Source organism: Aotus nancymaae, unplaced genomic scaffold (assembly GCF_030222135.1).
Source record: "Aotus nancymaae isolate 86718 unplaced genomic scaffold, 86718_ANA_hifiasm-v0.15.2.pri h1tg000049l, whole genome shotgun sequence".
Classification (NCBI taxonomy): Eukaryota; Metazoa; Chordata; class Mammalia; order Primates; family Aotidae; genus Aotus; species Aotus nancymaae.
In genome coordinates, this window is record NW_026988463.1 from 32,982,319 (window position 1) to 32,997,188 (window position 14,870).

General features: G+C 43.9%; 1 protein-coding gene across 3 annotated transcripts in view; it reads right to left on the bottom strand.

Moving 5' to 3' along the window:
• The window catches only part of LOC105718502 (chromatin remodeling regulator CECR2), a 202,566-nt gene that overhangs the window by 23,594 nt on the left and 164,102 nt on the right, over window positions 1-14,870 (bottom strand). For all 3 annotated transcript variants that reach the window (XM_064362804.1, XM_064362803.1, XM_064362805.1), the window contains one exon: window positions 11,250-11,403. In XM_064362804.1, coding sequence (XP_064218874.1) covers window positions 11,250-11,403 — 154 coding nt within the window. The remainder of the gene's footprint in view (window positions 1-11,249; window positions 11,404-14,870) is intronic.

Below are 14,870 nucleotides of genomic sequence, written 5' to 3' on the forward strand. Positions count from 1 at the left end.
TGATCTGCCTACCTTGGCCTCCCACAGGGCTGGGATTATAGGTGTGAGCCACCATGCCCAGCATTTTTTTTTTAAGTTGGTTTGTAGCAGGTTGTGGTGGTTCAGGCACCTTGGGAGCCTCAGGTGGGAGGATCACCTGAGCCTAGAAGGTCGAGACCAGCCTGGGCAACATAGCAAGACCCTGACTCTGGTTAAAAAAAAAAAAAAAAAGCTGGTTTGTTCAAATCAAATTCAAAAAGGTCTATATACTGCACTTGGCTGCTATGACTCTTAAATCTTGAATTTCTAACAAGTGTCTCCCTCATTTCTTCACTGAAAAAACTGGGTCATTTTGTTCTTCTTGGGTTTCCTACACCATGGACAGAGCTGATGGCGTCTTCACTGTAGTGTAAACGTGTTCCCCTATACCTCCTGTAAGGCCGGTTGCCTCACCGGGAGCTTGGACGCACACCCGCCCCCTCCCCGGCTTTTGTCCGAAAGCTCGGACATGCTTGGGCATGTTCCCTTCTCCCCTTCTCACACAGCCTGGCCTTTCCTTAAAGAACCCAGTATGCAAGGGGGGTCTTGTGATTCTAGCTAATAGCAGCCGAGTCTTTTTAGCCAATAGCAGCCGAGTAACTCTAACCAATAGTAGCCAAGTCCTGTTTTCAAACAAAGGCTTGTAACCTTACCCAATAGTAGTCCTGCTCTCCCACAACCAATCAAGCTCCTTCACTCCCTATAAAACCCCAAGTCTGAGAGGAGTCCGTGCAACTTCTCTGGCCCCTCCTGTTGGACCGCAGAACCTCGCCCAGGAGCTGATTAAATTTCTTTATTCCAATAACTGGCCTCAGTTGCCTCATTCGAACCTTGCTTGCTTCATTCAAACCTTACACCTTCTATTTCCTTTAAACTGGCAGTTATAACAAGAGGCTCTCATAAAACAAACCCGATTTTTGGCCAACAGTACTCCACAGACGATGCTGTGTACATTCACTCTCATTGCATCAGGAGATGTGATGTCTACTTCTCTTTTTGTAATGCCAAATTCCATCAGTGTGTTCAGGTGCTGTCAGCCCAATCCTTCCATTATAAAGTATCTCAATGGTCTTCTACCCAATGCTTTTAGCAGCTAGAAGGTTAATCAGAGTTCTAAGACAGAATTAAGTTGCAGAAGAGACTTAGCACCCATTTTCTCACTCCTTCCAAGGATAGTGTCATATCTAGCACCTCTAACTAGTATGCACCTAGTAAAAGGTACGCAGGATAAAAGTTAATTCATTACATACAATGAATGCATTAGGACAGCAGTCTACAAACCGCAAACCACAGCGTGCAGGGCAGCAACCTGCTTTGATAAATGAAGTGTTATTGGAACAATGCCCTGTATAACTTTGAAGCCAAAAACATTTACAATGTTGCCTTTTACAGAAAAAGTCCGCTGACTTCCACTTTAGAACACTAGGACTTAATCACTTCCTGAAACCTTGAGCTGAGAAAAGCTACCTCTAAGTCCATTTATCACTTGTTATTCTATTATTTCTGCCGCATTTATTGACCAAATTCTATTATTTTTTGGTTAATTGTTTGCATATTCTGAAATACAGTGTGTGAAGAAAAAAATTTTCTTTGCTTCAGTTTAATGAGTTTTTAGAATAAGTTGTCCTATAAAGCTAAAGTGGTCAATAATTTTTTTTTTTTTTTTTTTTTGAGACGGAACCTTGCTGTGTCGCCCTGGCTGGAGTGCAGTGGTGCGGTCTCAGCTCACTGCAACCTCTGCCTCCTGGGTTCAAGAGATTGCCCAGCCTCAGCTTCCCTAGTAGCTGGATTACAGGCATCTGCCACGATGACTGGCTAATTTTTTTGTATTTTTAGTAGAGATGGGGTTGCGCCATGTTGGTCAGGCTGGTTTCGAACTTCTGACCTCAGGTGACCCACCATGCTCGGTCCAGTAATTTTCTTGTTTTGAAGTATCATCATGAACTCATGAATTTTGAATATATTTAAATTTTTAAATCAAGATTTTTTTTTTTCAATGCTTAAATATCTCATCTTTGGCCAGTGATGCGTGCTGTCAAGCCGGCTCCTGTATTTGGTTTTTTTCTTTTTTGAGATGGAGTGTTACTCTTGCCCAGGTGAGAATGCAGTGGTGTGATTTCGGCTCACGGCAGCCTCTGCCTCCTGGGTTCAGGTGAATCTCCTGCCTTAGCCTCCTGAGTAGCTAGGATTACAGGCACACACCAGCAAGGTTGGCTAATTTTTCTATTTTTAGTAGAGATGGGGTTTTACCATGTTGGCCAGGCTGGTCTCAAACTCCTGACCTCAGGTGATCCACCCACCTTAGCTTCCCAAACGGCTGGGATTACAGGCATGAGTCACTGCGCCCAGCCTCGGCTCCTGTATTTGTTGACAGACCTCCCAGTAGTCTCTGATGCTTTCACCTTATATTTCCTGCCCCAGTACTGGAATTAGTCATTTGTCAAAACAGTCTTAGTTCCTTCTAGAAGGAAACTATATTTAGAGACTATCAACTGTGTGTTAGAAACAGTCATTGCTAGTGGGTCATGCTATCTTTTAATAAAAGTATTCATGTTGACATTTATAGAATAACAACAAATGGTTGGGCATGGTGGCTCATGCCTATAATCCCAGCACTTTGGGGGGGTCAAGGCAGGTCGATCACCTGAGGCCAGGAGTTCAAGACCAGCCTGACCAACATGGTGAAACCTATCTCTACTAAAAATACAAAAATTAGCTGGGTATGGTGGTAGGCGCCTGCAATCCCAGCTACTTGCGGGGCTGAGGTGGGAGAATCGCTTAAACCTGGGAGCAGAGGTTGCAGTGAGCTGAGTTCATGCCATTGTATTCCATCTCAAAAAAAAAAAAAAAAAAAAGCTACTTGGTGAATTTCTTAGCTACAGAAGTTTCCTGGGTCATTTTCTATTTTTTTAATTTTTTTATTTTTTCCTGGGTCATTTTCTTGGAGTTTCAAGTAATACACTACCCAAATATGTATATATGTATACATTATTTATGTATTTCTCTTTCTAGACACTAAACTCTTACTATACAGTATGAGATGTTAACAATGACAGAAAATCCTTGTGTTTATCCTGACTTTAAAGAAAACGCTTCTAATGTTTCCCTTCTAAGTAGAATGTCTGCCTAGATTATTAAGATACTGGCAGAGGAAATTTCATTCTATTCTAAGTTTGCAGAAATTGCCACAACCCAAGGAAGGCCTGAATCTACTAGAAGCTAGAAGAGCCACAGACTCTCACCTAGAGGCTTCAGAGTGAAACCCTGTCAACACCTAGATTTTGGATTTCTCACCTCTAGGGCTATGAGAGAATACATTTCTGTTATTTTATGTCACCTGGTTAATGTAATTTGTTATGGTAGCCCTAGGGAACTAATACAAAATTCAAAATTCAACCGACTACCCATCCCCCTTCCTTTTTTTGAGACAGGGTCTTATTCTGTCACCCAGGCTGGAGTGCTGTGCACAGTCACGGCTCACTGCAGCCTTGACCTCTCGGGCTCAGGTGATCCTCTTACCTCAGCCACCTGAGTAGCTGGGAGTACAGGCATGCACCACCATGCCTGGATAATTTTTTACATTTTTTGTAGAGATGGGGCCTCACTATGTTGCCCAGGCTGGTCTTGAACTCCTGGACTCAAGTGATTCTCCTGCCCTGGCCTCCCAAACTGCTGGGATTACAGGCATGAGTCACTGCACCTGGCCATCAAGCTCATCATCTTCTGAATTCTGCTATTGCTCCTATCTGCTATCACTGTTACACAACATAATTTCAGGGTAATCTACTTTTTACAAATTGGTTGTTTTATGGAACAGAAAGTTCTATAATTCAGTTCCCTGTACCTACATGTAATTTATATCCAGTTTATATCTCTTCTTGCTTTCTGTATGAGGATCAAGGTTTTTCATCAAATCAAAAAATATTCAATCATTGTGTCTGAATACTCTCTTGGCCTTACTGTACTGATTCTTTCCTTAGAGAACTTAAGAGTGAACACATACAGGACCTTCCATGCTATCTGCCACCTGCGTATGATGAAGCCTTTTCTCACAGGTGCAAATCCAACTTTTACATTCTGCTTTGTGATGCTGGGGCTGGGATCCTGCATCTGCAAAGCCACACTTGGTGACGCCGGCCAGGTTCTTCTGGAGTCTGACTGCCTTTAGAGCTAGCAGTGGGGCGGCAGCCCCCACCTTCAGATGCCTGAGGTCCAGCTCTGTAGAGCGTCCCCTGGGCTTGCAGGTTCTGACACTCCCTCTGTGTCACCACATGGATCCCGTTAACCTTTTTTTTCTTTTTCTAACTCCCATTTAACCAAAGAGTCATGTGACGTTCTCTCTGCTGAAGCATCTCGTGTAGTTTTGGTTTTCAAGGCTGGACCCCGACTAACCACAAGTTACTTCTTTCGTCACGGCAGGCTTCATCTCATTCTACAGTTTCCCAGACATATCACCAAGTTAACTGAGCATCCAATTCAGGAGCATTGAGTGTGTAAGTCATGTTGTGTAGCCATCACCACCGTCCATTTCTAGAATCTTCTCATCACTCCAGTCTGTAACATTAAACACTGACTCCCCATTTCCCTGCCCCCTCAGCCTCTAGTACAAAACATTTGTCCACCTGTGCCCTGCTGGTATCATTTATACCATCAAGGTATAAATACCTTGAAGGTATAATACCTTCAAGGTTCATTTATGCTGTAACATGTTTCAGAATTTCCTTCCCCCCCCTTTTTTTTTTTTTTTTTTTGAGACGGAGTTTCACTCGTTACCCAGGCTTGAGTACAATGGCGCAATCTTGGCTCACCGCAACCTCTGCCTCCTGGGTTCAAGCAATTCTCCTGCCTCAGCCTCCCGAGTAGCTGGGACTACAGGTGCGCGCCACCACACCCAGCTAATTTTTGTATTTTTTAGTAGAGACAGGGTTTCACCATGTCGACCGGGATGGTCTCGATCTCTTGACCTCGTGATCCACCCGCCTTGGCCTCCCCAAGTGCTGGGATTATAGGTGGGAGCCACCACGCCCAGCCTCCTTCCCTCTTAAGGCTGAGTAACACCCCACTCTAAGTGTATGCTGCATTCGGTTTCTCCATTTATCCACTGGCAGACACCTGGCTGTTTCACTTTTTGATTTGTTTTCTTTTTTATTCATTTATTTTTTTTGAGATGGAGTCTCGCTGTGTCACCCGGGCTGGAGTGTAGTGGCGTGATCTTGGCTCACTGTAGCCTCTGCCTCCCAGGTTCAAATGATTCACCTGCCTCAGCCTCCTGAGTAGCTGGGACTACAGGCGTGCGCCACCATGCCTGGCTAATTTCTTTGTATGTTTAGTAGAGATCGGGTTCTACCATGTTGGCCAGAATGGTCTTGATCTCCTGACCTCGTGATCTGCCCACCTCGGCCTCTCAAAGTGCTGGGATTACCGGCGTGAGCCACTGTGCTTGGCCATGTTTTTTTTTTCTTAATCTACTTTCCTCCTTTCAAGTTTTTTAAATAAATAAAAGCTCTGAGTCGTCTCCTTGAAAAGTATGCAGTCATGCCACATTACAGAAGTTTTGAAAACAAATTCAAGGAACTCTGACAAGTGACTGTTGGCACTGTTGAGATGCCAGATATAAATACCAGCTTACAACAGAGGACGGCTCTATTTACAGGTAAATCTTAATATCAATATGAAATTTCTCAGCCAGTCCCAACACAAATCTTACTCGTTATGTTAAAAGGACCCGCAGAATAAAATCCTCTTAGAACTTAATGTCACACAAAGAGTGTTTCTCTGAATAAACTGCTGTAATTTTTAAAAGTGTCCAATTAGTAACTGATTATGTCTCTTTTGATAGTTGGAAGCTACTAAAAAGTCTGGAAGAGGTTACTGTAAGTATCTGATAGCTTACAAAAATTCCTTCCATAAGACCTAACATTGTGACTTCTTTTTTTTTATTTTTAATAAATAGAGATGGGGTGTCAACATGTTGGCCAGGCTGGTCTCGAATTCCTCACCTCAGGTGATCCACCCATCTTGGGCTCCCAAAGTGCTGGGATTACAGGCGTGAGTCACCGCACCGGGCCTCATTTGTGACTTTAAATGTGTTAGAGACTGTCCTGTTTTCATTTAATCCTTCTAACAAGGTCTGCGCAGCGTAACCTGATGCGATCCTGGGCTACCCAGTAGGCCCCCGCCCAGCCAGCCTTCCTGTGCTTGCTTCGTCCACTCCAGCCGTGCCGGACTTCCTGCTACACATCCTTGCCTCGGTGCCTCTGCTCTGATTTGCACTGCGCTTCCCGCTTCAGGCACTCATGGGGCAACCTCATTCACTTTCTTTAAATGTCAAATCTTCAGAGAGGATTTTCTTCTTTGTTTGAGAGATGGTCTTGCTGTGTCCCCCAGGCTGAGTGCAGTGGGGAAACCAGGGCTCACTGCAGCCTCGACTTCCCGAGCTCGAAGGATCCTCGCGCCACAGCCTCCCAAGTAACAGGGCCCACAGGTGGCGCCACCACACCCAGCCATGTCACCTTTTACCTCTAAACCTGGCTAGTTTTAATTCAGATCACTCTCCACTATTATCTCAAAATATTTGTGTACTCTCCACCTTCTCACCCCTGGAATGAAAACAGTACTTTTGGCTGGGTATGTGCTCACGCCTGTATTCCCAGCACTTTGGGAGGCCGAGGTGGGTGGATCACTTGAGGCTAGGAGTTTGAGACCAGCCTGGCCAACATGGCAAAACTCCGTCTCTACTAAAAATACAAATATTAGCCAGGTGTGGTAGTGCATGCCTGTAATCACAGCTACTTGGGAGGCTGAGGCACGAGAATCACTAGAACCTGGGAAGTGGAGATTGCAGTGAGCCGAGATCAAGTCACTGCAGTCTAGGCTGGGCAACAGACTGAGAGTCTGTCTCAAAAAAAAAAAAAAAGAAGGCAGCACTTCCCTGCTGTGCTATGGAATACTAGGTCTTGTTCGTTCCTAATAACTATTTTTTTTACCCATTAACCACCCCACCTCTCTCCAGCCCTCTACTATCATCCCAGCCTCTGACAACCATCCTTTCGCTCTCTATCTCCACGGGTTCAATGAGTTTAATTTTTAGATCCCACAGGTAAGTGAGAATATGCAATGTTTGTCTTTCTGTGCCTAACTTATTTCATTGAAAATGGTAACCTCCAGTTCTATTCATGTTGTTGCAAACGACTGAATCTTTCCTTTTACGGCTCAATAGTATTCCTCTGTGTATCGGTACCACATTTTCTTTTTCATTTTTTTTTTTTTAAGATGGGGTTTCACCATGATGGCCAGGCTGGTCTTGAACTCCTGACCTCAAGTGATCCACCCACCTCAGCCTCCCAAAGTGCTAGGATTACAGGCGTGAGCCACCGCGCCCGGCCCACATTTTCTTTATCCATTCATTTGCTGAAAGATACTTAGGCTGCTTCCAAATCATGGCTACTGTGAACAGAGCTGCAACCAACAGCGGAGTGCAGACGTCTCTTCGATATATTGATTTCCTTTCTTGTGGGTGTATGTCTGGTGGTGGGATTAATGGATTTGAGGGTAGCTCTCTTTTTAGCTTTCTAATGAACCTGTAAACTGTTCTCCATAGTGGGGTGCTAACTTAGGTTCCTACCGACAGTGTATGAGGACTTCCTCTTCCTCACATCCTCACCAGCATCTGTTATTGCCTGTCGTTCAGATAGAAACCATTTTCATGGGCCGGGTGCGGTGGCTCACGCCTGTAATCCCAGCATTTTGGGAGGCCAAGGCGGGTGGATCACAAAGTCAAGCGATCGAGACCATCCTGGTCAACATGGTGAAACCTCGTCTCTACTAAAAATACAGCAAATTAGCTGGGCATGGTGGTGCGTGCTTGTAATCCCAGCTACTCAGGAGGCTGAGGCAGAATTGCCTCAACCCAGGAGGTGGAGGTTGCAGTGAGCCGAGATCGCGCCATTGCACTCCAGCCTGGGTAACAAGAGCGAAACTCCATCTCAAAAAAAAAAAAAAAAAAAAAGAAACCATTTTCACTGTGTGAGATGATATCTCATGGGAGTTTCTGATTTGTATTTCTCTGATGATCAATGATGCTGGGCCCTTTTTCATATGCCTGTTTGCTTTTTTTTTTTTTAAAGACAGAATCTTGCTCTATTGCCAAGGCTGGAGCACAGTCTCGGTTTGATCTCTGTTCACTGTAACCTCTGCCTCCCAGGTTCCAGTGATTTTGCTGCCTCAGCCGCCCAAATAGCTGGGATTACAGGTGTGCACCATCATGCCCTGCTAATTTTGGTATTTTTAGTAGAGGCGGGGTTTCACCATGTTGGTCAGGTTGGTCTTGAACTCCTGACCTCAAGTGATCTGCCCTCCTCGGCCTCCCAACATACTAGGATTACAGGCATGAGCCATCACACCTAGCTGCTGTTTTTTTTTTTTAAATTTTTTGAGACAATGTCTTGCTCTGTTGCCCAGAGTAGAGTGCAGTGGCACGATCTTGGCTCACTGCAGCCTCGACCTCCCAGGCTCAAGCTACCTGCCCATCTCAGCCTCTCAAGTATTTGGGACTACAGGAATGAACCACCACGCTTGGCTAATTTTTGCATATTTTTTGTAGAGATGGAATTTCACCATGTTGCCTAGGCTGGTCTTGAACTCCTGGGCCCAGACAATCTGCCAACCTTGGCCTCCCAAAGTGCTGGGCTTACAAGCATGACTCAACATGCCTGGCCTTGTTTTCCATTCGTATGACTTCCTTTGAGAAACATGTATTGAAAGCTTTTGCCCATTTTAATACCTGATTTTTTCCTAAGAGTTGTTTGAGCTCCTTATATACACTGGTTATGAATCCCCTGTCAACTGGGCAGTTTGCAAATGTTTTCTCCCATTCTGTGGGTTGTCTCTTCACTTTGCTGACTGTCTCCTTTGCTGTACGGAAGCTTTTTAACCTAATGTGATCCCATTTGTCCATTTTTGCTTTGCGTGCCTATGCTTGTGGCGTATTGCTCAAGAAATCTTTGCCCAGAACAATGTCCTGGAGGGTTTCTCCAAGTTTTTTCTTGTAGGAGTTTCATCATTTGAGGTCTTAGATGTAATTCTTTAATCCACTTTGATTTTATTTTTGTATATGGCAGGAGATAGTGGTTAGTTTTATTCTTGTGCGTATGGATATCGAGTTTCCCTAGCACCATTTGTAGAAGACAAGTCTTTTCTCCAGCATGTGTTCTTGGCACCTGTGTCAAAAATGAGGTTGCTGCAGGTGTGTGGACTTGTTTCTGGGTTCTCTTCCATTTGTCTATGTGTTTGTTTTTGTGCCAGTGCTATGCTGTTTTGATGACCATAGCTCTGAAGCATAATTTGAAGTCAGGTTAAGTCCTCCAGTTTTGTTCTTTTTGGTCAGGACAGCTTTGCCTATTCTGAGTCTTTTGTGTTCCATATAACTTTTATGATTTTTTTTTGTTTCTGTGAAGAAACGTCGTTGGTATTTTGGTAGAGACTGAACTGAATCTCTGCATTGCTTTGAGAGTATGGACATTTTAACAATACTGATTTTTTTTTTTTTTTTTTTGAGACAGAGTTTTGCTCTGTTGCCAGTGTGGACTGCAATGGTACGATCTCAGCTCACTGCAACCTCGGCCTCCCGGGTTCAAGCAATTCTCCTGCCTCAGCCTCCCAAGTAGCTGGGACTACTGGTGCACACCACCACGACCAGCTAGTTTTTGTATTTTTTTTTTTTTGAGACGGAGTTTCGCTCTTGTTACCCAGGCTGGAGTGCAATGGCGGGATCTCAGCTCACTGCAACCTCTGCCTCCTGGGTTCAAGCAATTCTCCTGCCTCAGCCTCCTGAGTAGCTGGGATTACAGGCACGCAACCACCATGCCTGGCTAATTTTCTGTATTTTTAGTAGAGATGGGGTTTCACCATGTTCACCAGGATGGTCTCGATCTCTTGACCTCATGATCCACCCGCCTCGGCCTCCCAAAGGGCTGGGATTACAGGCGTAAACCACCGCGCCCAGCCCAGTTTTTGTATTTTTTAAGCAGAAATGGGGTTTCACCATGTTGGCCAGGATGGTCTCGATCTCTTGACCTCATGATCCACCCATCTCAGCCTCCCAAAGTGCTGGGATTACAGGCGTGAACCACTGTGCCCGGCCAACAATACTGAGTCTTATAATCCACAAACTTAGAAAGCTTTCCATGTTTTGGTGTTCTTTTAAATTTCTTTCATCCATGTTTTATAGTTTTCATTGTAGAGATCTTTCACTTCTTTGATTAATTCCTAGGATTTAATTTTATTCATGACTACTGTATAGGGGACTATAATATAGGTATTATTAATCTTACAATATAAAAACAAAGCTATAAAAATGAGTTTTAGACACGCCTATGTAAATTAAAATGTCAAGTGTACCCAATAAGAATCCTATTTAAAAAAACCCACAATCAAAAAAAAAAAAAAAAAAAAAAAAAACCCACAATCGCACTAAAAAATATAAACAAAAGCCAGTTATTATGTCTTGAGGAATTTAAATGTAGCACTGGAAACTGCCAATTATGGAAGATCTTAAAAGTGAGATATACTACACAGTATAATACAGGCTAAACCTGTAGATTATACGCCCTAAGGGATTTATTTTATTATTATTTTTTATTGAGACAGAGTCTTGCTCTGTCACCCAGACTGGAGTGCATTGGTGCAATCTCAGCTCACAGCAACCTCCACCTCTGGAGTTCAAGCAATTCTCCTGCCTCAGGCTCCTGAGTAGCTGAGATTACAGGTGTGCACGATACAACTGGCCATATTGGCCAGGCTGGTCTCGAACGCCTGACCTCAAGTGACCTGGCCGCCTCGGCCTCCCAAAGTGCTGGGATTAAAATTAACAAAAAACTATGACTTTTCTTAAACATACCTCATTTGTGTTCGAAATTATATCCGTGAAATCAGCTCTCATCAAGACCTTAAGTTTTTTTTTCTATTTCATGTGTGGAACACAGAGATCAGAATAAGCCAGATTCTGAAAGACACACTAAGAATGACGATACTAGGGCTTCAGAAGGAATGTAAAGGCAGTGAGGGTGGATATAGGTGAATGAACATGTCAGAATACAATGTACAAGATATTTAAATAGAAACTGCCTGAAGCAACCCAGATGCATGGTGGACTTAGCTTGACCTGGCTTTGGCTACAGGATGGCTGGCCCACAGACACGCGCCTCTCCAGACCATGAGGACACTCCACGTACCTTCCACTGCCTTGACCTTCTCCTCCAACTCGCGTTTCCTCTCTTCCTTTAGCATCTGCTCCTGCTCCTTCTTCTGCACTGCTAGAAGAATCTGACGCTCCTCCTCCTCCTCTTTGCGCTTTTGTTTTTCTATTCTGGTCAGCACAGGAGTCTCCTGTGAGGAGCCAATGAGCACACCCTGTCAGTACACAACCAAGCAAGACCAGCTCTTTGGTCTCGGTTAAGATTCAATTCATCGAATACAACATATTCAACAACTAATATCAGCTATCTACTGTTAGCTAGAGCCATTATATCACAAGCTGATTTTGTTATCTGGAGAATACATGTTTGGATACATATAAATGTTATAACATAAGGGAGATTCAAAACAGGGTAAAAGTTTTGTGTCCTACAATTTATATTATTTGTGGTATTTAGGTGATCATCTTACGGATAATTTACTGGAGAGAAGAGAAATTGGGACAGTTCAGAGATAAGTATTTTTTAAGAGTTAATAGCTGATAAAGTGAAGTTTTAAAAAGCACCTTATCTAAGTTTACTAGGATGAAAGACAGTCACTTGAGAGAACACAGTTCCCTTTTTTTTTTTTTTTTTTGAGGCAGAGTCTTGCTTTATCATCCAGGCTGGAGTGCAGTGGTGTAATCTTGGCTTACTGAAACCTCCCGCTCCTGGGTTCAAGAGACTCTCCCGCCTTAGCCTCCTGAGTAACTGGGATTACAGGTACCCGCTACCGCGCCTAGCTAATTTTTGTATTTTTAGTAGAGATGGGGCTTTGCCGTGTTGATCAGGCTGGTCTCTTCTGACCTCAGCCTCCCATACAGGTGTGAGCCACTGTGCTCAGCCCAGAACACGGTTTCTTAATTTCAATAATGTGCATGGATTAAAACTCAACTTTTATGCTTCACAAGTAAAACAATGAATAAAATTGGGGTTCTGATGGGAAGGGCCACTGTTTTGGCTTAAGGTGTAGAAAAGAGATGAAGGAGGCCACACAAAAATTCATAAACTACCCAAAGATTGGCTAGCCTTTCCACGAGACTTCCAATTCAAACATTAACAAAGATTTCAAGTAATTGCTGGCGATGTAATTACCTACAAAATCTAAAAAAGAAAAAGGTAAGGCAAGCAAAGGAAAACAGGACTATTACTACTGTAATTTATGAAAGTTTAAAATGCTTACTTGCAACCCCCTCCCCTCAACAACAAACGGGTTCTGAGCCACTCTGCAGTCCAGAACAGAAGTTGTTTTCCTCCCTTCCTTTCTTTCCCTTCTGTCCCCTTCCCCCGGAGCTGGGACTACAGGCACCTGCTATCATGCCAGGCTATTTTTTGTATTTTTAGTAGAGATGGGGTTTCACCACATTAGCTAGGCTGGTCTTGAACTCCTGACCGCAGGTGATCTGCCTGCCTCAGCCTCCCAAAGTTCTGGCATTACAGGCATAAGCCACCCGTGACTGGCCCTGCCTTTTTTTTTTTTTAAATAGATGAGATCTTCCTATGTTGGTCACGCTGGCCTCGAACTTCTGGTCTCAAGCAATCCTCCCATCTCGGCCTCCAGAGTAGTGGGGATTACAGGTGCAAGCCACCGCAACCAGCAAAAGCTTTATATTGTGGAAGCTGAACTAGTGGCCTTAATGTGGAGGAAAAAAGGTGAATGCAGATAGTCACTTCTGTAAATTACCATTAAAGATAGTCACTTATGTAAATTTACCATTAAAGATAGTCACTTATGTAAATTTACCATTACATAATTTACCACTTACGTAAATTTCAATGTCCAATGTAAGGGCACTGAAAATGCTCTTGATTAAAATTTTGTCGGGCGTGGTGGCTCACATCTCCAATCCCAGCACTTTGGGATGGTGAGGTGGGCGGATCACCCAATGTCGGAATTTGAGACCAGCCTGACCCACATGGAGAAACCCCAAAACTACAAAAAGTACAAAATTAGCCGGGCGTCGTGGTGCGTGCCTGTAATCCCAGCTACTTGGAAGCCTGAGGCAGGAGACTTGCTTGATTCCAGGAGGCAGACGTTGCAGTGAGCCGAGATCATGTCATTGTACCATAGTATGGGCAAGAAAAGCAAAAAAAGGAAAGAAAAGAAAATGCTCAATTAAAATTTTATATTGTTTTCTTTTTTATTTTTTTGGGACGGAGTTTCGTTCTTGTTACCCAGGCTGGAGTGCAATGGCGCGATCTCGGCTCACCACAACCTCCGCCTCCTGGGTTCAGGCAATTCTCCTGCCTCAGCCTCCCGAGTAGCTGGGATTACAGGCACGCGCCACCATGCCCAGCTAATTTTTTGTATTTTTAGTAGAGATGGGGTTTCACCATGTTGACCAGGATGGTCTCGATCTCTTGACCTCGTGATCCACCCGCCTCGGCCTCCCAAAGTGCTGGGATTACAGGAGTGAGCCACCGCGCCCGGCCTATATTGTTTTCTTTATGGTGCTTTTTTTTTCCTTGCTCCCTGTGGAGTTCACATTTTTATGGTTCTTAAAACCAATTTAGGTTGAGGGTGGTAGCTCAACTCAGTACGCCCAATACTTTTGGGAGGCCAATTCGGGAGGATTGCTTGAGGTCAGGAGTTCAAGACCAGCTTGGACAACAAAGTGAAACCCCATCACCCCATGTCTACAAAAACGAAAACACAAATTAGCCAGGGCTGGTAGTGCACACCTGTAGTCCCATCTACATTACAGGGGTGGCACAGGCAGAAGGATCTTGAGCTCAGGCTGCAGTGGGCTTGGGAGTGTGCCACTACAGCCTGGAGGAGAGACCCTATCTCAAAAACACAAAAGAAAACAAAACAAGTTTTCTTTAGGATTTAGATTTAAATTTAGATTCTCACTTGACTCCAAATTTAGAGATGGTCTTGCCTAGAGAGCAGACTTTTTTTTAAGATGGAGTCTTGCTTTGTCACCAAAGCTGGAGTGCAGTGGCATGATCTTGGCTTACTGCAGCCTCTGCCTCCCAGTTTCAAGTGATTCTCCTGCCTCAGCCTCCCGAGTAGCTGAGTTTACAGGCGGGCACTATCACACTTGGCTAATTTTTGTATTTTTAGTAGAAATGGAGTTTTAGCACGTTGACCAGGCTGGACTCGAACTCCTGACCTCAGGTGATCTTCCCACCTCTGCCACCCAAAGTGCTGGGATTATAGGCGTGAGCCACCGTGCCTTCTCAATGTCATTTTTACCATTCAAAAATCTATGAGCCTGACTTTAGAAGAGTTTACAAGGTAAAAATATGGAATTAACAGGAGAGATAAAAATTAAAAATTAACTGTATACATAACACTGTACCCATAATGTGCCTCAATATAACGAATAGAATTAAATAATTATTCCCTAAAATCTTTATCCTATAACCAGAGCAGGCCAGCTTCAATATGATGGATGTTGATTCTGAAAAGGGGATGTTACGGATACCTGGCGAGGACTGTCCTGAAGACTGCATCTCTGGCCACTGCTTCAAGCACCTTCCCTAAATTTTGCCATAATCCCTACTCTCACTTCCACCCCACTTCCCAGGTTCTTAATTGTTCCAGCAACATCTTTACCCAGCTGGGATATAATGAAACTGGAGTTAACAAAGTAAATGAACTATTTGCCTTTGCTC